The sequence below is a fragment of the Mercenaria mercenaria genome, chromosome 1 (assembly GCF_021730395.1).
Source record: "Mercenaria mercenaria strain notata chromosome 1, MADL_Memer_1, whole genome shotgun sequence".
Taxonomy (NCBI): Eukaryota; Metazoa; Mollusca; class Bivalvia; order Venerida; family Veneridae; genus Mercenaria; species Mercenaria mercenaria.
In genome coordinates, this window is record NC_069361.1 from 3,503,539 (window position 1) to 3,530,330 (window position 26,792).

The 26,792-nt window shown below is 36.2% G+C and overlaps 2 protein-coding genes across 3 annotated transcripts in view; both read right to left on the reverse strand.

The window, feature by feature from the left end:
• LOC123524735 (uncharacterized) overlaps window positions 1–26,792 on the reverse strand; it is a 66,911-nt gene that overhangs the window by 19,021 nt on the left and 21,098 nt on the right. Inside the window, exons 10-22 of the mRNA XM_053522221.1 lie at window positions 26,058–26,134; window positions 25,550–25,607; window positions 24,510–24,580; window positions 23,298–23,364; window positions 21,616–21,768; window positions 5,858–5,877; window positions 3,863–4,095; window positions 3,254–3,415; window positions 2,325–2,434; window positions 1,445–1,572; window positions 962–982; window positions 350–454; window positions 98–139 (exon numbers count right to left, since the gene is read on the reverse strand). Of these exons, the coding sequence (XP_053378196.1) occupies window positions 98–139; window positions 350–454; window positions 962–982; window positions 1,445–1,572; window positions 2,325–2,434; window positions 3,254–3,415; window positions 3,863–4,095; window positions 5,858–5,877; window positions 21,616–21,768; window positions 23,298–23,364; window positions 24,510–24,580; window positions 25,550–25,607; window positions 26,058–26,134 (1,247 nt within the window). The remainder of the gene's footprint in view (window positions 1–97; window positions 140–349; window positions 455–961; window positions 983–1,444; window positions 1,573–2,324; window positions 2,435–3,253; window positions 3,416–3,862; window positions 4,096–5,857; window positions 5,878–21,615; window positions 21,769–23,297; window positions 23,365–24,509; window positions 24,581–25,549; window positions 25,608–26,057; window positions 26,135–26,792) is intronic.
• Window positions 110–7,780, reverse strand: LOC128555560 (NAD-dependent protein deacetylase sirtuin-2-like). 2 transcript variants are annotated; one of them, XM_053538204.1, is made up of 6 exons: window positions 7,633–7,780; window positions 3,863–4,095; window positions 3,254–3,415; window positions 2,325–2,434; window positions 1,487–1,572; window positions 110–911 (listed from the first exon to the last, which is right to left on the reverse strand). In XM_053538204.1, the coding sequence occupies exons 2-6, from the start codon at window positions 4,083–4,085 to the stop codon at window positions 884–886; spliced, it is 609 nt and encodes a 202-aa protein (XP_053394179.1). In that variant the 5' UTR covers window positions 4,086–4,095; window positions 7,633–7,780; the 3' UTR covers window positions 110–883. The 2 variants fall into 2 exon arrangements, with proteins under 2 accessions (XP_053394179.1, XP_053394180.1); XM_053538205.1 differs by having other exon boundaries at window positions 111–882.

A 26,792-nucleotide genomic window follows, 5' to 3' on the forward strand; every position in this document is an offset into this window, starting at 1 on the left:
TGCACAGACATACCTTATATGAGCACAGACATACCTTATATGTGCACATAGATACCTTGTATGTGCACAGACATACATTATATGTGCACAGACATACCTTATATGTGCACCGCCATACCTTATATGTGCACTGCCATACCTTAAATATGCACCGACATACCTTATATGAGCACAGACATACCTTTTATGTGCACAGACATACCTTATATGTGCACTGACATATCTTATATGAGCACAGACATACCTTATATGTGCACCAATGTACCTTATATGTGCACCGACATACCTTATATGAGCACAGACATACCTTATATGTGCACCAACATACCTTATATGAGCACAGACATACCTTATATGTGCACCAACATACCTTATATGAGCATCGACATACCTTATATGTGTACCGCCATACCTTATATGTGCATTGACATACCTGATATGTGCACTGACATACCTTATATGTGCATCCACATACCTTATATGAGCACAGACATACCTTATATGTGCACCGACATTCCTTATATGTGCACCGACATATCTTACATGTGCATTGACATACCTTATACGTGCACCGCCATACCTTATATGTGCATCCACATACCTTATATGAGCACAGACATACCTTGTATGTGCACTGCCATATCTTATATGTGCACCGCCATACCCTATATGTGCACTGACATAACTTATATGTGCACTGACATACCTAATATGTGCACTGACATACCTTATATGAGCACTGACATACCTTGTATGTGCACCGACATACCTTATATGTGCACCGACACACCTTATATGTGCACTGACATACCTTATATGTGCACTGACACACCTAATATGTGCACCAACACACCTTATATGTGCACCGTCATACATACATACCTTATATGTGCACCGTCATACATACATACCTTATATGTGCACCGTCATACTGACATACCTTATATGAGCACAGACATACCTTATATGTGCACCAACATACCTTATATGAGCACAGACATACATTATATGTGCACAGCCTTACCTTATATGTGCATCGACATATCTTATATGTGTACCGCCATACCTTATATGTGCATTGACATACCTTATATGTGCATCCACATACCTTATATGAGCACAGACATACCTTGTATGTGCACCGACATTCCTTATATGTGCACCGACATATCTTATATGTGCATTGACATACCTTATATGTGCACCGCCATACCTTATATGAGCACAGACATACCTTGTATGTGCACTGCCATATCTTATATGTGCACCGCCATACCCTATATGTGCACTGACATACCTTATATGTGCACTGACATACCGTATATGTGCACTGACATACCTAATATGTGCACTGACATACCTTATATGAGCGCTGACATACCTTGTATGTGCACCGACATACCTTATATGTGCACCGACACACCTTATATGTGCACTGACATACCTTATATGTGCACTGGCAAACCTAATATGTGCACCAACACACCTTATATGTGCACCGTCATACTGACATACCTTATATGTGCACCGCCATAATTCTTTCCTGTACTTGTAGTATGGTTCTGGATTGTCCTGACGTAAAAACAACACAGATTGAAAATACATATGCATGAAAATACACTGATATTTCAGAATACATGTAAAAAGTTGTATTTACGTAGTTTTACATCTAATAGAAACATTTTACATACCAGAACATTCGTCAGAGTAATTTAGAAACCTTTTGTACATCTGAGGGGAATTATCTATCAAAGTCAAAATTAAAATTTGAAGATATCTTTATGTATACATATTAAAGAAAAAGTAAAATTCTGAATATCAGTATTGATGAATGTAAGTACAGAACAAAATCTTAGTTGTGCATTAGTATTAACTGAAAATGTTGAACTATTATGAACGGTTGGCTATGTTTTTGTCAAGAAATGATGCTAGATATTTCACCATGCTGCACTTCATTTCAATAATGTGCATTTTTGAAGTTAATAATATGTTCATCAGATAAGTCAGCCCAGTGACCAGCAATTAGGTCAATAACCGACCGGTATCTGCCAGAGAAACTAAGATGGGATTTAATTAAATGTTTGTTGCTGTTAGCCAGCTGGCCTGTGACTTTATCCCTGACAAAAAAAAAAACAAACAAATATAACATGTTTTGATTGGTGCTCAATTTACAATCAGTACCCTTAGGTGAGTTTTTACATCAATAATTTATGGGTAAGAACAGGATTATTATTAACTGTAACTGAATTGTAGCTTTCATTATCAATGTGTACTAATGTGGAATTCACAGTCACAATCCTTTAATATACCCCTAGAAACCCTACCTTGAAATATGAATATTCAAACAACTGCTGTGGATTTTCAATGTTATATTCTTTCTTCAACTGTTCATAGCAGCCTGTACCTGGAGACCTGAAGTCTGGTATTCCTGCAGCTGTAAATCATGAAATTTAGCTTTGTAATGATATATACACAGCAAATATAACATGTTCTTATTCAACTCAAAGTTTTATCTTTAACCAATTGAATCTCTTCCTTGGTTTTGTCAATAAAATCTTAAGTTTTACAATCTCAAAACATAAACAAGTGCTTTGATCAATGTTTTCTTTCTTGAAAAGAAAAAAGCAGTTGTGAATGAGACTATCATATTATATCATTGTCTGGGTTTCACAATATACACAACCAAAAGCATCTTGAAAGGCCTAAAAATCTGTGCAGACCATTGAATATTAATTAGAATTCTTATTAAATTCCATTTGATATGTCAGTTAGCATTTAATGAGTATAGACAAATATTGAATGTAGAGAAATTGACAGTAAGAATGCTATTCAAGATGTTAGGAAAATTAGTGGCTTGATGCATTATTCAAAAATTTGATAGAAGTGATCAATATCACTGTATGTATAAAACTTTATGGTCTACCATGGTCTGGTTTACCAAATGAGAGGATCATTTTTCAAACATTACTTCCTTATTTTTCAGAACAAAAAGCTGGTAAAAGTTTATTTTTTGTTTGAGTTGCAGCTGAAGACATTAATCTTCTTCTTCTTCTTGGCATTCACTGCCTACACCGTCACCCCTGATGAAGCAATGCAGGATGCCGTCTTCTTCAGGTCCTAAGACATTAATATATATGCTCATCTTACGGTCATAATTAATTAATTCATTCATAAAGAAAATCCTCACATCAATAATTTACAGTAGAAAGAAAATGATAATGATTTCTCTATCAGATATTAATTGATTACATACATGTCGATATGCCAGCACCAGTCATGACAACTATTTTACTGCACTTGTCACTGGCTATGTATCTTGCGATGCCCTCAAAACTCACTTCCTCCAACAGACATTCCGGTGGCTCCTCAAAGCATATACCCAGAGACTTGGCAAAATACCGTCTCAACCAGACCACTAAATAACAAAACAAATTATTATCTTGTGTTCCAGTTTACATAATTTTCATTCATGTCTGGAGTAATAAATGTAAGCAAAATCAAATGCTACTAAAAATTGTCATACAAATAATGCTTGTAATTCTATTTACAAAAAATATTACAGTGTAATTTACATTATGTATGTTCTGTCAGCCTAATAGAATGGATCATTAATAAATGGACTACATTTTTTTTTATTTATTATCAACTTATGAACCTTTCATTCGGTTAATTTACCGTGAAATCATTAAATTTTGTAAGGGACTAATTTTTGTGGATTTCAATGTTGTATCAATCTGCAGAATCAAACACATTTAAGTCCCCATGAAAAAGGCATTTTAACAAAAAAAAAAAAAAATTTCATGCCCCACAAAAAGAATAATTTCACAGTATCAATGATAATGTTAAGTAATGTATAACATACTCTGTGGGTCATCACTAACTGCCGAACCTCCACCTGTCTCATTTACAGCCTCCTTTGTACCATCTTCGTCTGTGTTTGTTCCATTTGTGAATGTCTGTGTAACACCATCTCTATCTTCTGTTTTGTCAGTCTCTGCATTATTAACTGTTGTTACATCTGGTTCTGACCTTCTTCCAGCTGTCTGTTTGTTCTCACCATCACTGTATTTACCTCCAGTAGCCATTTTTTGGTCTCTGAATACAAAATGAAATCTATTTATTAATCATTCCTGAGCCAAGCATCATCTTTAAACCTGTAACATATTTATATCTGCTATACTTACTCTCAAAAGAAGTTATACCTAAACAGAAGAAGTTATATCCCTAACCGTAAGAATAAAATCCCTAACAGCAAGCAGGAGTTATACCCCAACATCAGAAGCTATATCCCTCATAGCAAGAATAAAATCCTTAACAGCAAGCAGGAGTTAAATCCCAACAGTAGGAGTTATACCCCAACAGCAGGAGTTATATCCCTCTTAGCAAGAATAAAATCCCTAACAGCAAGCAGTGGCTATACTCAAACAGTAGGAAATATACCTAAACAGCAGAAGTTATATCCCTAATAGCAAGAATAAAATCCCTAACAGCAAGTAGGAGTTACACCCCAACAGCGGAAGTCATATCCCTCATAGCAAGAATAAAATACCTAACAGCAAGTAGGAGTTATACCCCAAAAATAGGAGTTATACCCCTTATAGCAAGAATAAAATCCCTAACAGCAAGCAGGAGTTATATCTTTAATAGCAAGAATAAAATACCTAACAGCAAGTAGGAGTTATACCCCAAAAATAGGAGTTATACCCCTTATAGCAAGAATAAAATACCTAACAGCAAGTAGGAGTTATACCCCAAAAATAGGAGTTATACCCCTTATAGCAAGAATAAAATCCCTAACAGCAAGCAGGAGTTATATCTTTAATAGCAAGAATAAAATACCTAACAGCAAGTAGGAGTTATACCCCAAAAATAGGAGTTATACCCCTTATAGCAAGAATAAAATCCCTAACAGCAAGCAAGAGTTATACCTAAATGGTAGGAGTTATACCACAACAGCAGGAGTTATACCCCAACAGCCAGAGTTATACCAAAACATAAAGGGTTTTAACCCAAACACAGGAATTATATACCAAAGAGCAGAGTTTATACCAAACATCAGGAGTTATACCCCAACAGCAGGAGTTATACCAAAACAGCAGGAATTATACCAAACAGCAGGAGTTATACCCAAACAGCAGGAGTTATACCCAAACAGCAGGAGTTATACCCTAACATCAAGAGTTTTACCCCAGCAGCAGAAGTTATATCAAAACAGCAGGAATTACACCAAACAGCAGGAGTTATACCAAAACAGCAGGAATTATACCAAACAGCAGGAGTTATACCAAAACAGCAGGAATTATACCAAACAGCAGGTGTTATACCCAAACAGCAGGAGTTATACCCAAACAATACCCAAACAGCAGGAGTTATACCCAAACAGCAGGAATTATACCAAACAGCAGGAGTTATACCAAACAGCAGGAGTTATACCAAACAGCAGGAGTTATACCCCAACAGCAGGAGTTATACCAAAACAGCAGGAATTATACCAAACAGCAGGAATTATACCCAAACAGCAGGAGTTATACCAAAACAGCAGAAATTATACCAATCAGCAGGAGTTATACCCTAACATCAGGAGTTTTACCCGGACAGCAGAAGTTATATCCAAACAGCAGGAGTTATAAAACAACAACACAAGTTAAACCCCAGCAGCAGTAGTTACATCCCAGCAGGAGACTATTTTAGAAGTCAAATTAGATTTTTGGTTGACCATGTCCCATGTAATGATACAAAATACAAAACTCTGAAGTCTCATTGAAATATTATATGGATTTTATACTTTGATTTTAGTTTAGTTTGAGATTTTACGCAAGGAGTCTATGATAAAGTCTCAGTGAAATGTAATCATTACCCAAGTAAATTAGTATCATTCTGCAATGTTTTGGATATGTTAAAATTACGAATAGACATTACAGAACAAACTAGAGCTATCACTAAAGGTATGAATTGACCCCCCCCCCCCCCCCCCCCCCGCAGCACTGACACAGAATTGCAATTGACCACACAAGAGCAATTATGTGACTGTATGTATAAAGACTGTATGTATACAGTATAGTAACAAAAACAAAGTCCCAAACTATGCTGCAGGATATTTATCTAAAAGAATGTAATATGACCTGCACAACAGATGGTTGATCACTTGTGGAATTTCATTAAATTGTGGTAAGGTTGGTAGATAGGCACGCACAAGATTGCATATGCAGACTTATGTACATAGTATGTTAAAGAAACAAAGGCCCATAACCTGCAAATTTGTCGCTGAAAAAACCTAACATGCCCTCACAACAACTGTTGTACGAACACTTGTGGAATTTCATTAAATGTGTCAAGGGAGAGGAGAGATGGTGCGCACAAGAGTGTGTCTATGTATAACTATATAACAAAAAAAAAAGTCCCATAACTCTGCAAATTTTTTCTGAAGAACCTAACAATGCCCTAATGCACAACACTGTTGTTACTGATCACTTGTGAAGTTTCATTAAATTGTGTCAAGGGGTGAGAAAATGGTGCCACAAGATTGTGTCAAGAAATAGTATATAAACCCAAAAAAACAAAGTCCATAACCTGCAAATTTTTTTTTTCTAAAAGAACCTAACATGCCCCATGCACAACTACTGTTGTACGATCACTTGTGTGAAGTTTCATTAAATTGTTCCAAGGGGATGAGGAGATGGTGCGCACAAGATTGTTCTAGTATATAGTATAGTAACTAAAAATCAAAGTCCCATAACTCTGCAATTTTTTTTCTGAAAGAACCTAACATGCCCCATGCACAACTACTGTTGGTACTGATCACTTGTGTGAAGTTTCATTAAATTGTGTCAAGGGGATGAGGAGAGATGGTGTGCACAAGATTGTGGCTATGTATATAGTATAGTAACAAAAAAACAAAGTCCCATAACTCTGCAATTTTTTTTTCTAAAAGAACCTAACATGCCCCATGCACAACTACTGTTGGTACTGATCACTTGTGTGAAGTTTCATTAAATTGTGTCAAGGGGATGAGGAGAGATGGTGTGCACAAGATTGTGGCTATGTATATAGTATAGTAACAAAAAAAACAAAGTCCCATAACTCTGCAATTTTTTTTTCTAAAAGAACCTAACATGCCCCATGCACAAGTTGTAGTTGTCAACTACTGTTGGTACTGATCACTTGTGTGAAGTTTCATGAAATTGTGTCAAGAGGATAAAGAGAGATAGTGCGCACAAGATTGCGTCTACAGACAGACAGACAGACAGACAACCTGAAACCAGTATACACCCCCTTACAACTTTGTTGTTGGGGGGTACAAAAATATTATCCAGCATCTATTTACTACATAATATTAGTAAGTTATAAATGGGTGCTGTATTTGCTCTTTCATCTTGAATGTCTGTGGGTATTTTGTTATTATATACAGCCATTCATTGTATTTTGTTATTATATACAGCCATTCATTGTATTTTGTTATTATATACAGCCATTCATTATTTAGAAAAGAAATGAACAGAATGCCTGTAGCTTGACTGTAACCTGCTTTACAATGTTAAATGCTCACAAACTCTATTTACCTCTAGCACAAATTAAACCATGAATAAATTACTATTGGAAATAGATAAATATTTTAATAAAGAACAAACTTACCAGATCAACTAGTAGAAAGGTATTAACATCAACACTGTCTACCAACATGTTTCATGCGTATTAAATGACCAAATATCTAAATATAGAATTTAAAGTACAACATTCATAAATAAACCTACTGGCAGTAAACACAATATATTCTCCACTAATCAATAAGACCAATAATCTGGCCAAGGGGGAATTTATTGACTATTGACAGTAGGTATCAAAAACAAACTACTTTCAATATAATTTCACTTCCTGAGAAGGTACTTAAAATGATAATATTGTAAAAAAAAAATCAGAATTTTGGTTCAAATGTGTTGTTTGAACATTGCTTTTCAATCACTTTTTATAAGTTTGTGTCACAACTTTTCCTTCCTTACTTAGAGTATATTTAAGTTGATCAGTATTATAAGGTTTATACTTGATAGTTGGTGGGGCAACACTAGGGAATTCCCACCAGATTACTGTTGGATTATCAAAATTTTCAGAACAAAGTCTTAGTCTTTGAGTAGTATATATCATAAATCAGTGTTAATTAAATTATGTTTTACTGGTATGCTATAAAGCACTGATAAATTTGGGTTCTATTTTTACTGTGTGACTTGTGCTTTTAAAGAACTATTCTACAAACTTCATAGACAAGTGGTTTATAAATAAATACTGCTGAATGTAACAGGACTTTTCTCCAAATTGTCCTTATTTAAAAAAAAAAAAAAGTTATGAAAATATTCATGTTGTACACCATTTAAAAGATTTAAAAAAGCTAGCTGACAATAAAAAATATTTTAATCTTTAAAACATCTCTCTGATTTTGAATTTATTGTAAAAAAAATATACTGATTTAAAAAAAAAAGACCCAATAAACTCTGTCAATAAACGCCACAAAACCCATGTTCCACAAGCGAGTTGTTAGTCCAATAACCTAAACAGTTACCCGAGAGCCGGATATTCCCATCTGCACCTATAACCAGTGACAGAATCTTTTTTTTGCATACCGATATAAAGATACAATAATAAAAATAAGATCAGTTGAACGGTTTTCTTTTTAGAACTATTTCTTATAGCAGCGTATTTAAAGAAAGCGCGGGAAATCAACGTCCGTAAACAGGAAAGATGTCATTATGTTTCAAAGACAAATAACAATGTTTAGTTCCGGTTTTGTTTTATTAGTTCCAGCGTAACGTTATGAATTTTTGATAAAATAACGTGTTTTGAATCGAGAAATATACTCAATCAAAGAGGAACTGTCAAGGTATTGGATTTTTATTCCGTTTTTCGAAAATAAAATATAAATAACTACATAAATCTTCTACATATATGTAGTTCGTAATACGTCATTTAAAGCACAAGTCATCTTACACCCCGGTTAAACTAATTTATCAATTTTTTCTCCCTCCTGATAGGTCAAGTACTGGCTAGGGGGGAAAGAACTGACTGGTCAAATTCATTTCCCCACCTGACAGGTCAAATACTGGCTAGGGGGGAAAGAACTGACTGGGTAATTTCTCCCCCCACCCCTGACAGGTCAAGTACTTGCTGGAGGGAAAGAACTGACCAGTCAATTTCTTCTCCCACCTAACAGAAGCAAGTACTGGCTAGCGGGGAAAGAACTGACCGGTCAATTTCTTCTCCCCACCCGACAGGTCAAGTACTGGGAAGGGGGGAAAGAACTGACCAGACATTTTCTTCAATCACCTAACAGAGCAAGTACAGGCTAGAGGGGGAAGAAACGGTCAGTTCTTTCTAGCAAGTACTGGCTAGAGGGGAAAGAACTGACCAGTAAATTTCTTCCCCCACCTGACAGGTCAAGTATATGATAGGGGGGAAAGAACTGACCAGTCAATTTCTTCCCACATAACAGAGCAAGTACTGGCTAGTGGGGAAAGAACTGACTGGTCAATTTCTTCCCCCACCTGACAAAGCAAGTACTGGCTAGAGGGGATAGAACTGACTGGTCAATTTCATTTCCCCTACCGATAGGTCAAGTCCTGGCTGGGGGGAAAGAACTGACCAGTCAATTTCTTCCCCCACATAACAGAGCAAGTACAGGCTAGGGGGAAAAGAACTGACTGGTCAATTTACTTCCCCCACCTTACTGGTCAAGTACTGGCTATGTGGGAAAAGAACTGACCAGCAGTAATTTCCTTACCTTAGAAGAAATTGAAACAGGAAAAAGGCAAATTAAAAATACAACAGAAATCAAAATAAGTTTTTTATATGCAGTTTAAATGAAAACCAACTATCGGAAATGAAAAAAAAGGCTAGTTAAGAATAACCAAGAATAACCAGTTCCAATTCACTAACAGGCGAAATAATTGACTAGCCAGGAAAATTGATGAGGGGGGAAAGAATTGACTAGTTAGTTTTTTCCCCTCATAAGAATGATCAAGAGTAACCAGTTGCGATTGGGGGGAAAAATTGACTAGGGGGAAAAGAACTGACCAGTCAGTTTCTTCCCCAGGGAAAAAACTGACTAGTCAATTCTTTCCCCCGGGGAAGAAACTAACTAGTCAGTTTTTTCCGCGGGGAAAAAACTGACCGTTACACCTGTAAAAATACCGGAAATCCCCATCTGGTATGCAAGAAAACAGAACATTTAATGGATAACAGAAAAGATGGCTTAATGGATCACACAATAAATCACTTAATGGAATACATAATTTATCGTGCAATTAAATGAGTTTCATCAAACAGATACATCTCAAACAACAGGCTGTATCCAATTGAAACCATTCAGTTTTGGCAAATTGTTTATGTTTATTTTAAAATTGGGTCAGCAGATTCCAATTTTGAGACAGTTAAATTTTTCACTATATACATAAATGACATGAATGATTACCACATTTCAGTCAATCTGAAAAATTATTCTGTCTTGGCAGACATTCATACTAGGAACATTATTGCAAAATATTTCAAAATTGGACTAAGAGTTTATGTGATGTGTATGAACATTTTTGGCTCTAACAAATGACATTGTGTAAACTTATTTTGTATTTAGGCATGCAGTTTCAGAAATTTTTAATAATTAACAAGAAACTTGTCCCCTGTCAGCCATGTTTTTAAAGAAACAGTACGATAACTAGAGATGCTTTTGAGAAAAGCGCATGTCTCCCACAACTGCCTAATCATCTAAATAGTAAGTCAGTCTTTATAGACTGTTTACTTAATCCACATGTGCATGTGCTTTCCTGACACCAAAAGGACGCCTATACTACTAGTAGTATAGGCGCCGGTTTAGGGGTAAAACTGCGCAAGAAATCTGAGTGTTTTTGGTAAATCAAGGGCCATAATTCCGAAGTGCCTAGGCCGATTTTGCTAGTTATCGAACTTGGCCGAGCACATATTGGCAGACACATTTTGTTGAAGTTTGGTGAAGGTCGGATGAGAAATATTCGACTTAGAGTGCGGACAAATTTTGTGAGAGACAGACAGACACACAGACACATACACACACAGACTGGAGTAAATCAATATGTCTCCCACACCACTGTGTGGTGGGAGACATAACAAGGAGCTGCGTTCAATAAATGCTTGATGCCCCCAGTGGTATCCTTGTCAATAGATTTTGCAGCAAAGTCCAAAACAAGGTCATGGTCAAGGTCAAACTGAGGTCACTTAATGTTTGAAGATGAGGAATGGTCACAGTTTACATCTGTATTAGTTTCAATTAATTTTTGTAAGGGGTATTGATGCTAGACAAAGCAGTCCCATTTGGTTAACCAAGAGATAGCCCATATAAAGCAACCTAAGTCCAAAATGAGGTCAAGGTTAAGGTCTAACTGCGGTCAGGTGTTGTCTTAAGGTGAGGAATGGTCACAGGTTACATCTGCATTAGTATCAAGTCATTCTAGTAAGCGGTATTGATGCTAGACGAAACAGTCCCATTTGGTTAACCAAGAGATAGCCCATATAAAGCAACCTAAGTCCAAAATGAGGTCAAGGTTAAGGTCAAACAGAGGTCAGGTGATGTCTAAAGATGAGGAATGGTCACAGGTTACATCTGCATTAGTATCAAGTCATTCTAGTAAGGGGTATTGATGCTAGACGAAACAGTCCCATTTGGTTAACCTCGTACGGATGGACAAACTGACAGGACAATCACTATATGCCTCCCACACCAGTAGATGCTGGGGGCATAAAAAGAAGTTTGGTAGGTACTCATCAAAGGTAAATTGCTTTCAATTTTTCCTAGAAACAGATCAGTAGTCTAGAGGAGATTCTTAAAGTTTTCCATAAGTTACCCTGCCCCGTTAGTGCTGTGTTTTTTAACAAAACAATGGGTATGATGTGTAGCAATTTGGAAGAGGGTCACTTAGGAATTTCGTTGTAAAACTATTTTACAATCAGACCAGTTGTTTGAGAGGTTTTCAAACTTTTCCATAATGCCAAATATGGAAAACTAGCCTGGCCCATTTGAGGCCATACTTTTAAATGGAACAGAATGGTCTGATGGAATACGCTAGAGGGTCATCATGGAACAGTGCTGTCGAACTATTCTAAAATCTAGACATTGGTTTCATAGGAGAACACTTTCAAAGCTTTCCACATAGCCTTAAAGGGAAAGTTAGCCCAGTCCCTGGCAGCCAGCAGAATGTTTTGAAGGAATTCACCACGGCACGTACCTGTCAAATCATTTCAAAATCAGTCCAGTGGATTCTGGGGAAAAGATTTTTTTTCCCCCATTCTGCTTTTTTGTGAGCACTGGTTGAAATTAGCATGGCGGTTCAGGAGATGCTCTTTAAAGGAACTGTGGATGACAGACATCCAACAATTCTCAAAGCTCGCTATGAGCACACTGCTCTAAAAACCTAGTCTAGTCCTCAAATCATTTTTTAGACTACATCAAATAAAACCTAGGTCTAGAAATTATTTGCCACACTTCTATTTCAAAGTGGAAGACACAATTAAAACATGCTGGTTCAGTAATTCAACAAGAGCACCGCCTTGCGGGTGCTGACGCTCATCTGATTTTTTTTGTATAATAGAAATATTGTCCTACCCATGATTTTCTAAGTCTAAAAAGGGCCATCACTCTTGCAAAAAGCAGGATAGAGTTATGTTTCTTGATGTACAGTGTCCACTTATGATGGTGAAAAACTGTTGCAAGTTTTAAAGCAATAGCTTTGATAGTTTATGAGAAAAGTTGACTTAAACATAATATTCAACCAAGAAAATGATTTTTCTAAGTCCAAAAGGGGCAATAATTATTGCAAAAAGCAGGATGGAGTTATGTTGCTTGCTGTACAGGGTCAGCTTATGATGGTGAACAAGAGTTGCAAGTTTTAAAGCAATAGCTTTGATAGTTTAAGAGAAAAAGTTGACCTAAACATAAAACTTAACCAAGAAATCTGATATTTTCTAAGTCCAAAAGGGGCCATAAATCTTGCAAAAAGCAGGATGGAGTTATGTTTCTTGCTGTACAGGGTCAGCTTATGATGGTGAACAAGTGTTGCAAGTTTTAAAGGAATAGCTTTGATAGTTTAGGATAAAAGCTGACCTAAACATAAAACTTAACCAAGAAAACTGATTTTCTAAGTCCAAAAGGGGCAATAATTCTTGCAAAAAGCAAGATGGAGTTATGTTTCTTGATGTACAGGGTCTGCTTATGATGGTGAACAAGTATTCCAAGTTTCAAAGCAAAAGCTTTGATAGTTTAGGAGAAAAGTTGACCTAAACATAAAACTTAACCAAGAAATCTGATATTTTCTAAGTACAAAAGGGGCCATAAATCTTGCAAAAAGCAAGATGGAGTTATGTTTCTTGCTATACAGGGTCAGCTTATGATGGTGAACAAGTATTCCAAGTTTCAAAGCAATAGCTTTGATAGTTTAGGAGAAAAGCTGACCTAAACATAAAACTTAACCAGGCAACGCCGACGCAGACGCCGATGCCGACGCCGACGCCGACAACCGCTCAAGTGATGACAATAACTCATCATTTTTTTTCAAAAAATCAGATGAGCTAAAAAGCAATCTTTCACAAACATTTTTCGGGGATGCAAGTGTTCAACATGCAAAAATAAAAATAAAAATAAAAAGTCAAATTTTTTATTTTATTATCTCTTAGTTAAGACATAACAATAATCTGGTTCAAATACATAGTAAACTAGAAAATGCTTTTGTAAAAAAGCGCATGTCTCCCCCAATGCAAAGTCCTATAGGCAAGAAGTCAATAGGGGTCAGGAGCGAAAGTCAAAGAGACACTGATGGTTGGCTGCAATAGGGATCATCTACTTGGCATGTCCAGTCATCCCGCTAAATTTCAACACTCGTGGCCTAGTGGTTCTCAAGTCACTGTTCAGGCTCCTGTGACCTTGACCTTTGATCAAGTGACCTCAAAATAAATAGGGGTCATCTACTCTGCATGTCCAATCATCCTATTAAGTTTCAACATTGTAGGTCAAGTGGTTCTCAAGTTATTTCCAAAAAATGATTTTACATGAACAGGCCACTGTGACCTTGAACTTTAATAGACTGACCCCAAAATCAATAGGGGTCATCTACTCTGCATGTTCAATCATCCTATCAAGTTTCAACATTCTGGGTCAAGTGGTTCTCAAGTTATTGATCAGAACTGGTTATCAATGTTCAGGCCCCTGTGACCTTGACCTTTAACGGAGTGACCCCAAAAACAATAAGGGTCAATTACTCTGCATGAACAATCATCCTATGAAGTTTCAACATTCTGGGTCGAGAGGTTCTCAAGTTATTGATTGGAAATGGTTTTCCATGTTCAGGCCCCTGTGGCCTTGACCTTTAACAGAGTGACCCTAAAATCGTTAGGGTTCATCTACTCTGCATGACCAATCATCCTACGAAGTTTCATCATTCTGGGTCAAGTGGTTCTCAAGTTACTGACCGGAAATGGTTTTCAATGTTCGGGCCCCTGTGACCTTGACCCATCACAGAGTGACCCCAAAATCGTTAGGGGTCATCTACTCTTTATGACCAATCATCCTATGAAGTTTTAACATTCTGGGTCAAGTGGTTCTCAAGTTACTGACCGGAAATGGTTTTCAATGTTCAGGCCCCTGTGACCTTGACCTTTAATGGAGTGACCTCAAAATCGATAGGGGTCATCTACTTTGCATGTACAATCATCCTATGAAGTTTCAACACTCTGGGTCAAGTGGTTCTCTAGTAATTGATCAGAAATGGTTTTCAATGTTCAGGCCCCTGTGACCTTGACCTTTGATGGAGTGATCCCATAATCAATAAAGGTCATCTACTCTTTATGACCAATCATCCTATCAAGTTTCATCATTCTGGGTCAAGTGGTTCTCAAGTTACTGACCGGAAATGGTTTTCAATGTTCGGGCCCCTGTGACCTTGACCCTTCACAGAGTGACCCCAAAATCGTTAGGGGTCATCTACTCTTTATGACCAATCATCCTATGAAGTTTTAACATTCTGGGTCAAGTGGTTCTCAAGTTACTGACCGGAAATGGTTTTCAATGTTCAGGCCCCTGTGACCTTGACCTTTAATGGAGTGACCTCAAAATCGATAGGGGTCATCTACTTTGCATGTACAATCATCCTATGAAGTTTCAACACTCTGGGTCAAGTGGTTCTCTAGTAATTGATCAGAAATGGTTTTCAATGTTCAGGCCCCTGTGACCTTGACCTTTGATGGAGTGATCCCATAATCAATAAAGGTCATCTACTCTTTATGACCAATCATCCTATCAAGTTTCAACATTCTGGGTCAGGTGGTTCTCTAGTTATTGATCGGAAATGGTTTTCAATGTTCAGGCCCCTGTGACCTTGACCTTTGACGGAGTGACCCCAAAATCAATAGGGGTCATCTGCTCTTCATGGTCAATCATCCTATGAAGTTTCAACATTCTGGGTCAAGTGGTTCTCTAGTTATTGATCGGAAATGGTTTTCAATGTTCAGGCCCCTGTGACCTTGACCTTTGACGGAGTGACCCCAAAATCAATAGGGGTCATCTACTCTTCATGACCAATCATCCTATGAAGTTTCAATATTCTGGGTCAAGTGGTTCTCTAGTTATTGATCGGAAATGGTTTTCAATGTTCAGGCCCCTGTGACCTTGACCTTTGATGGAGTGACCCCAAAAACAATAGGGGTCGTCTACTCCAGCAGCCCTACAACCTTATGAAGTTTGAAGGTTCTAGGTCAAATGGTTCTCCAGTTATTGCTCGGAAATGAAGTGTGACGTATGGAAGGACGGACAGGACAAAAACAATATGTCTCCTGGGGGAGACATAATTAAAAAATTTGAAGAATTATAATGACTTGTGACAAGATATATTTCTACTGTAAATGTAACTTTTCTTAACAGTACAAAAATGTATCTAAATGTCTTACATATCCTTTATTATCTATACATACTACTGTAGTAAAGACCATAAAAACAAAATTTGTTTGTTTAGGATACATGGAATCTTCGCTTTAAAGCAATAAAGGATGGAAAATCACACAGCAGCGCAGTCCTGAGAGCTTTCTGACATGGAAGAATTCTGCATCTCAGGCTGGGTTTTGGATAACAGTAGTGAGAGGTATATGTGATTCAATGTAAGCAATGTTAACCACATGGTAAAAGAGGCCATCATGCTGAATGGATACTGCAGAATTAGTTACAGCAAGCACTGGTATAGGAATGTACTTTGGTAAAACATCAAGTTTTATATATAATGCTGAGCATATACATACTATAAAAACACATTAAAGAACTACTAATTTTGTAAACCTAAAATAATTATTGCACAAAAAATCACTAAATATCACAAGAAACACAAGGAGAACAAGAGTTGTTTGTTAAACATGTATCTCCCATCACGACACACTATCAACAGCATTTATTTACCATCAAGTACATGTATAATATTCAAGTACTACAGTCATCAGCAAGTTTAAACATGACCCTTTGTGTTCTACAGTAACTCAAAAAGATAATAATTACCCAAGCTTTGACCCAAAATCATGCTGGCAACTTTCAACCAACATAATGTGCTTTAAAGTAAATAGGCTCAAGCCTCCTAAATCTGCTGGTAAGAAACATTCTAAAGTCATTTACAAATCTTATGTTCTCCCGACACTGATCAGAAATCGTTTTCAAGGTACGTAAGCATAAATGTGACCTTGACCAGATAAAACAATCTTGACTTACAATTCAGTGTCAAAGCCATTGTAACAATGAGAACAAGGCAGTCTGAAAGACAGCTAAATCCTCCGCCACTGTTACTGATGGTGAAAGGGTAAACATTTGACCCTGAGCTGTGACCTTGACATTGAACTGACATGGCTGACTCATGAAATATGCACATCGTCTTGATGAGGTGATTTTTTGACCAAAGTTTCATGAAAATCCTTCAAGGGATTTAGAAGATACAGAGCTCAAACCTTTGACCTTGAGTTGTGACCTTGACCTTCAGTTGACATGGCTGACTCATGAGTTCTTGATGAGGTGATCATGAGACCAAAGTTTGATGAAAATCCTTGAAGGGTTTTAGGAGATACAGAGTGGACACAAAATTGAAAGCTCAAACCTTAGACCCTAAGGTGTGACCTTGACCTTAAGCCTGCATGGCTGACTCATGAGTTCTGCACATCATCTTGATGAGGTGATCACTTGACCCAGGTTTCATATGAATCCTTCAAGGGTATTAGGAGACACAGAGCGGACAGAAAATGGAAGACTCAAACCTTTGACCCTGAATTCTGACCATGACCTTGACCCAACATGGCTGACTCATAAGTTCTGCACATCCTCTTGATGAGGTGATCATGAGGTCCAAGTTTCATGAAAATCATTCAATACAGAGCGGACACAAAATGGAAGGCTCAAACCTTTGACTCCAAGTTGTGACCTTGACCTTGAGTCAGTATGGCTGACTCATGAGTTCTGCACATCGTCCTGATAAGATGATCATTTGACCAAAGTTTTATAAAATTTCTTCAAGGGGTTTAGGAGATACAGAGGGGACACAAAATGGAAGGCTCAAACCTTTGACCTTGAGTTTTGACATTGACCTTGAGCCGACATGGGTAACTCATGAATCCTGCAAATCATCTTGATGAGGTGATCATTTAACCCAAGTTTCATAAATATCCTTCAAGGGGTTTAGGAGATATGGAGCAGACACGAAAGTGTTACGGACAAACGAAGGACAGACGGAAGGAGACCATTCCTATAACACCCTACCACACGTTGCAGGGGATTAAAAAAGCGCACAAAGTTCAGCTGATGCGAATACATAGGATTACAGAAAGACAGTATTTTCTTTGGTAAGATTAACATAATTGCTGAAACATCATTCATTGATTTGCTACACAATGTTCAAATATACACTTAAGAATATTACAGGTCAGACCACTAATTCAAGAAAGTACTGTGAATTTACTGGGAATATGGCTTGTTCCATTCTAATAGGTCAGTTATATAAACAAGAGGGCCATGAAGGCCCTGTATCGCTCACCTGACCTACTGACCTAAAGATCATCAAGATTAATATTCTGACCAAGTTTCATTAAGATATAGTCATAAATGTGGTCTCTAAAGTGTTAACTAGCTTTTCCTTTGATTTGACCCGGTGACCTAGTTTTTCACATGACCCAGATTCAAACTTGACCTAAAGATCATCAAGATCAACATTCTGACTAAGTTTCATGAAGATACAGTCATAAATATGGCCTCTAGAGTGTTAACAAGCTTTTTCCTTTGATTTGACATAGTTTTTGACCCTACCTGACCCAGATTTGAACTTGACCTATAGATAATCAAGATTAACCTTGTTTCATTAAGATATAGTCATAAATGTGGCCTCTACAGTGTTAACTAGGTTTGGTGACCTAGTTTTTGATCCTACATGACCCAGATTCAAACTGGACCTTAATACCATCAAGATTAACATTCTGGCCAAGCTTCATGAAGATACAGTCATAAATGTTGCCTCTACAGTGTTAACAAGCTTTTCCTTTGATTTGACCTGGTGACCTAGTTTTTGACATCAGATGACCAAATATCAAACTTGTCCAAGATCTTATTGAGGGTAACATTCTGACCAAGTTTCATTAAGAGTGGGCCAAAATTGTGACCTCTAGAGTGTTAACAAGCTTTTCCTTTGATTTGACCTGGTGACCTAGTTTTTGACCCCAGATAATCCAATATCAAACTTTTCCAAGATTTTATTAAGAGTAACATTCTGACCAAGTTTCATTATGATTGGGCCAAAATTGTGACCTCTAGAGTGTTAACAAGCTTTTCCTTTGATTTGACCTGGTGATCTACTTTTTGACCCCAGATGACCCAATATTGATCTTGTACAAGATTTTATTAAGGGTAACATTCTGACCAAGATTCATTAAGATTGGGCAAAATTGTGACATCTAGAGTGTTAACAATCAAATTGTTGACGATGGACGGACGACTGATGGACACAGGGTGATCACAAAAGCTCTCCTCTGAGCACTTTGTGCTCAGGTGAGCTAAAAAAAAACATGAATATTTGTTTTTCAAAATTCCCTCTTTTTTCCCACATGCTGCTGTATTTGATTTATAACTACATTTTTATGGCATTTGCTACATTTCACCTGTATTATATAATGTTTTATTAAACACATTTCCCCCACCATGCCCATGATGTTGCCAGGGAGCAATATCATTTAAATGAAAATGACTCAAAACATGAACCACTATACATGTTTTTTGCCAGTTGTTATGATTGAACAAAGATACAGTGGGCATTGTATTAACAGACCACAAAAAGGACTGTAAAATAAAATTGTCTCTTAGAAGAATGGTCCCTTAACAGATTAGGTAAATTTAAAATTTGGTAAATTTAGAAAGACGAGAAATAAATCATGTTGATATATCATGTGCATTTATATTTTTCAACATCTAATATAAGGTAACAAATACTTCTTGCAGTCATTCTCTGACTCTGATACCATCATTAATTTCTTCCAGCTTTAGAATTCATCTATTTTCAGTTTAACTTTGTTGCAGCCAAGACAGACAAAAGGGAGATAACCACACTATTTAATGATAAGTCATAAACATTTCGAACATCTCCACTATAGGAGCAAAACATGATCAATAACTGACCACATTTAAGGGATTAAACATGATTTTATCGTTGTTATGGTTACAGTGAGAGTGATTTAAAGTGTGTGGGAGCTAAATGCCATCACACAAACTTAAGGAGGTAGGTTACCTTTATATTTGTATGTGCGCATGTCCAGCCGGAAGCTTGCGTGACGATTTACGACGACGTTTACGACAAACTAAATGTCTTTGTATATTCATTCTTCTGAAAACAAATCATAGACCTGTCTTCGATCTGACGCTTTATGGTTTAATAATGCAGAAATAATGAATAAATTGCCGCAGAAACGCTTCAAAACAATGTTGCCTTAAAATGACGTCATTGACGTCATGACGTTACGTGTCAGTTACCGCGCAAAATTAACAGCTTTTATCTTGAAAGTACGTAATGCTGTGCATTTTCTTTATTCAAACTATTTTCAAATAACCATTATTTGCTGAAATATTTTTTATGAGTCTTTTGCTCTGAATAATAATCAATATTTTGCTTCTTTTATGTAGTTATATTGAAATGTTATGCGGAATGTAAGAAAATGGATGATGGTAACCAATGTTATTTGGAATATAGTTGGGTGAGAGGTTACTTGTTACGGCCATTTTCAAATAAAAAATCTAGCAGTTTGATTTGTAATACCTATTTTACAGGTTCCGTTGATAATTTGTTACTTATATACTAAAACTAAGATCTAAAATTGTTCAAATTTCAGTAGAAAATTGTGGTTTCTTGAATTGAATTGATGTTATCATGGAAACGAAGCCCGTGACCTATGTATCTAAATGTAAAATTCAAAAGCGTTGACACTAGTCTATTTAAGAAACACAGCTTTGGCTTTTTATTTTCATTTCAGCAATATCCATGAGAATAATAGTAGCATGCTGAACGATTTTTCCATGAAAAATGCCAGACGAGGGGTACTGCTGTAAGTATTCTAAGCTTAGAAATTTGTTTGAATAAATGCAGATAACACGAAAATATAACTTACGTTAGAAATAATATGTTTTAAAGCTACATCAACTAGAAAGATAATCTTATTCAATATTATTTTATAAGAAATTACGACAAAAAGCAAGATATAAGCCATTTTAAACATCTCTGTTGCCATGGTTACTTTAAACTTTAAGAAAAATAGGGTACCATGTATAGTGCTTGGTATTTTGCTAATGATATTACCCAAATATTCCATGTTGGTCATTAACAGAATGGCACTGAAGCCGTCGAAAACCCCTATTTTTATACATAGTTGTTTAAAACTGAGAGAAAATGCGTTACCATGGAAACACGAGCCCCGCGACATATACATTTTAAGCTTATCTTAGAAAGCTAACGTGCATACTAGTAAAATTATAGATTATGTTGACTTCTACGGATATCAGTGAAACTAAAATACACCGAAAAGTGTTAAATATCCGTATTTTCCTTCTTCTTTCAATATGAAATACCTTTGGATGGTCATGTTCTTCAAACCTGGATAAAAATTGAACTTGAAGGGACAGAGACAAACGAAACTGAGATTTTAGCAGTTAAAACTTCATATTACACGAAATACAAAAAGATGCTGCGGTTCAACTAATTTGAATTTACCCTTGTAACAAGGTAACCTACCTCCTTAAAACATCCTCGCAAAAATGTACTGCAGCTTATTAAAATTGTCCACTGTTATTCATATTAGAAGCAATAAGTATCTAGAACAATGTATAGGCTCGCTGGATTTAAGCAACTGTCTAATGTTCACATGGAGATTGCCTGTCTGGAACAAAAATCTGTAATCCTTACATATATCATATCCACATGATTAATGTAATTCTTTTGAAACTGAACTACAATCATTGCAAAAAAAAATCAATGTAAGAAAATATATTTATACAGTTTATAACATCATATTAAAACTGCAGACTTAACAATAATGTTAGTATCACATGTCAATTTATAAATCTGATTTCTTTTGTGGTGATTTCTTTACATTTGTTGTCTGCCCTTTCCCTAGAACAGCAGATTTTTGTGAAGAACTTGCAGCTTTACTGGAAGCTGCCTCCTTGTCTAATCTTGTATGTTCATCTTTCACCAGTTTTCGTAACTCAGCCTGCACGTATAAAAAATATCCCTCAATATTGTACATCTGAATTCATTTTGAAAAGTGTTTCTCCATATTGTTTTCTGCATATAATTTGTCACAGAGAAATGGAACTTCCTGAAAAGGATCAATCAAGACTATATGTATAAATTTATCCTAAATTAAGTTTATATAATTCAAAAGTCAGACTTTTATAAATTAAATTACTCATTTCTTGTTTGGATCATAAATATGGAAATTATTTCATATCCAGTATGCATCTACGCTTTATGGTGACCATATGGATGAGGTTTCACTGAAACTCATTTATTAATAAACAATAAAGAAGAAAAATGTCTTACACATCTTAACTTCATGGTAATCATGTACACGAAGTTTCAATGGAGTGCCTTTAAAAGTGTGGTAATAGTCAGAGGCACATTGCACATCACTCTGAAATGCTTAGACTAGCACTGGCTCTGAAAAATGTATCTGATGAAAATCACATTTTGTGGCGACCATGTGTATGAAGTTTCACTGGAATCTCTTTCAAAGTGTGGAAGTAAATGGTACCACAAAACAGAAAAACTAACCAACAAACCCTACAAAGAGGACACCTATATAATACAAACAAGAGCTGTCTCCATAGGATGACACATGCCCCCAATGGCACTTTGAATGAATAGTTATGGCCGATGTTAGAGTTTAGGACCTTTGACCTACGGAGCTGGGTCTTGCGCGCGACACGTCATCTTACTATGTCACACATTCATGCGTAGTTATTTTAAAATCCATGCATGAATGACAATGATATGGACCGGACACACCCATCAATGCACTATCATGAAAAATGACCTTTAATGTCTAAGTGTGACCTTGACTTTTGAGCTAAGGACCTGGGTCTTGCGTGCTACATGTCGTCTTACTGTGGTACACATTCATGCCAAGTTATTTGAAAATCCATCCATCGATGACAAAGATATGGACCGGGCACGCCCATCAATGCACTATCCTTTAACGTCTAAGTGTGACCTTGACCTTTGAGCTACGGAGCTGGGTCTTGGGTGCGACATGTCGTCTTACTGTGGTACACATTCATGCCAAGTTATTTGAAAATCCATCCATCGATGACAAAGATATGGACCGGACACGCCCATCAATGCACTATCCTTTAACGTCTAAGTGTGACCTTGACCTTTGAGCTACGGACCTGGGTCTTGCGCGCGACACGTCGTCTTACTGTGGTACACATTCATGCCAAGTTATTTGAAAATCCATCCATCAATGACAAAGATATGGACCGGACACGCCCATCAATGCACTATCCTTTAATGTCTAAGTGTGACCTTGACCTTTGAGCTACGGGCCTGGGTCTTGCGCGCGACACATCATCTTACTGTGGTACACATTCATGCCAAGTTATTTGAAAATCCATCCATCGATGACAAAGATATGGACCGGACATGAAAATTGCGGACAGACTGACAGACAGACCGACAGACGGTTCAAAAACTATATACCTCCCTTCGGGGGCATAAAAAAAGATATGAGAAACTTACGCCCCATCCAAGTAGATCAGCTAAAGCATAGCAACCATCATCACATGTACCTTGCCAGAACACATCTCTGTAATAAAATATCATGATTATTGCAATAATTATAGTTATTGTATGACAAATCTAAAATAACAAGAGACTACATGCAAGTTTGACTATCCTAGCCTCAAGAGATCTCCAGTTATTGGCTGAGAAACTGTTTTCATTCTTATAGTAACTCTGACCTGAACCTCTCAAAAAGTGACCCCAAAACTACCATGGTCAAATACTGCCGACAGAAAAATTTCCAGTGAAGTCAGATTTATTATAAAGCCATTGGTTAAATCAAATTTTCGTTTTCATTTTCAATATAGCTTCATGATATACTAAGAGAAACAGACCAATGAAAAAGAAAGGGTTGCCTGCTTGATTTTCTGCTGCAATGACTTAAAAAAAAAAAGAACTGTTTCCATACTGAGAAAATAACATTTTGGGTGGCACTTTTGTGTACCCAAAGTATATCTTTATGAAACTTCTCAGTTGTAAATTTACCTGTTTCATAACTGGTGGAATTTAAAGTATTATCCATTTGTTATTTTTTGACATTACTGTCCATGATCAAAATGATTCTCACCTTTTTGCTAATTTATATTTGTTACAATATTCCATCTTTAGAAACATAATACATTTCCTGTTTAAGTAACCCACCAATGACCATTTATTCCTGGTACCATTAACATGCCATCTAGGGTTTGATCCAGATCAATGATGCTTCATCATCACTTCTGGTTTATCAAACATGCAGAACTACATTTAGTTATTTGTAACCTTGAAATTTTACCTGATCTTAAAGAAGCAGTTTGTTTTCTCACCACAGGCAATTATGGTTTGATATTTTGTGGACAGAGGCCCAAGCACTCGGCAGTTAAAACCAATGTTTTACTGACAGACAAACTTACTAACTGAATGAGTTAAAAGATATATCTCTTCTTTTTCCAAAAGGAGGCATTATATATGATGAAACAGGTATAAGTAAGGAAATTATTTAAATGTGAAGATGTTTCAAACACTTTACTGACAGACACAGCATACTGTGCTGAGTTTTCAGTTTATCCACAGACAGTATGATGAAGCAGACAGCACATTTTGTTGATTTTTCAACGGTCTAATGACTGACATGTGGATGAAAAGAGACATTAACGCTAGCAAAAATACCACCAAAAAGTATCAAATTACCTAATGTTGTCTTCTTTATCAAAATCAAATCCACCTCCTCCAAAAAACATCATTGTTAGAACATCTTCTGACTGAAAATAGACAGAAAATACATAGAAATTACAGAGTATTGACCAAAATATACCTAGACATTACAGAATATACATGTAGACAGACAATTCATTAAGTTCTGTTGTTTCTTTAGGATCTATTTTTCAAGAAAAGTCTAAACAGACTTGCAGTTATGTCAGCAGACTAAAAATATTAAAAGCTGTTTTTCCAAATGCACAGGTGAATGGACGAGTGACTCAAAGTCAACTTCTCTAATCACTTGGCCACAAAACGTCTTTACAAATCCAGTGTAGTTGTTTTTCCAGATTCTATGCATTTTAAACCTTTTATTTAAGTGACAAGTTTAACAATATAGCTCATTTCAGTAAAATTATGATATTATCAAACTACTGGTTCTACACAACAATGTGTTCATGAATAGAGAAAGAAGTTTAAATCGGGGTGTTCTGATTTTTAAGCCTAATCAGTGAATTGCTTTGAAACCTAATGACCTACTAAATCAAAAAAATATTTTTCTTTTGGAGAATTTTTCTGTACATATGCAAGACAATAAATTTCTTTCCTTGGAAATTAAACTTTTGACAAGACTGTAATTTTTTAAACCAACAAAACTGGGTTCATTCTGGTAGAGATAACTGCTGAAACTTCCGCTAAGTCTGAAGATGCTGATCAGACTACTTTTTTCCCCATAAAATGATAGGAAAGCAAGTATAAATCTTCATAGTTTCAATTTCCTTGGCAAGTGGGTAATGCTGGTGAGCAGACAAAGTACCGGCTTCAGTCTATTTTTGTATGCATGTTTTTTTTTTATTATTGAAAATGGATGATCAATCTATTCAGGTTGTGAAATTCCAAAACTTTTCCAATTCTCCTCTCAAAACTCAGCATTTTTTGGTCTGCTAAATTTTCTCAAAACACCATGTTTTTCATCAAACTTACTGACTGAACCCTGTGTCTTCAAATAATCTAGTAGATCAAATAGTACTCACATCACCAGAGCCTGTCTTTTCAAGGTTTATGTACAAACGTGGTGTAGTTTTCTTCGTTCTGGAAACATAACAGCAATATTTGCACTTTGGACATTTTTCATTATTAATACACATTAGTATTTTTTAATGGAGTAAAACTGGTGTCTTGAAAGAGTGAGTGAATTAATATCTTCGTCATTTGAGTAAGTTCTTTTAGCAGCTATTCTTTCCTTCTAATGCACAACTTGGTTTCATTTTCAGTGTTTTTAATCTGTTATTGCCTATACTACAATTGATAGATCTCAAATTAAGAATGAAATCTGAAGTGAGCATGCATGCTTTCCATGGTTACTGTAACATTCCGTACACTGCTTCTCACATAATGCATGTATTATCAATAAAGCTCTACTATATTATCTACTGTATTGACAAGAGCAATGAATTTCTTCAGAGCTTTCTATGAAATCATTATATAAAATTCCTTTTTAATATAAAATACCCATAAATGAAGCAAATGTTCATTTCATACCTTGCAGTTAAAGAAGCAAACGGCTGCACAACCAGTGATGTTCCCATGACAATCAGGCAATCACAGTTCCCTAAATCCTGTCACAAATTCAAATGGTCAATGTTATGTAACTCCCTGTGAAACAATGCTCACTTAAGCACTATCAATGTGTGCAGTCCTGGTCATTTTCTTTACATTTTCTTTATGAAATTACTCTGGCTGGGTGTAGCATCAATAACTTGATCACTCCAGTATGACAACTAGTTCTTGTGCAATGACCTATTTTTTTCTGGCCAACTTGAACTTAGGTGACAAAACTGCACCTTCAGTGGTCAGAACGAAAGTATATATACAATTTTTTTTAAAGTTTTCTGAGAATCATGTGATATATCCCGAGATAACTCAAACTGTTTGTTTTTTGACATATCTGAGCTGACAGAGCTTAAAGCTAGCCTATGTTTGGTTTGAGCTGCATGAAATCCTGAGTAACTCATGCATTTTGTGTGATCAATATTTGACTGTATACATTGTACATGTTACGATGTATGCGCTTACATTTTGATTTAACATCTTTAAGTACTTATACATTAATACTTTGACAAGTTAGTAATAAAAGTAGTAATTTTTACTTTAATTTAAAGGTACTGATCTCCAGATTGTACAACAACAAAAGAAAAGGAAATTTTAAGATATCAGGATATTATTACTTAAGAAGGCTTTGAAACTTAGAAACTGACAGGTTATATGTTACGGAAA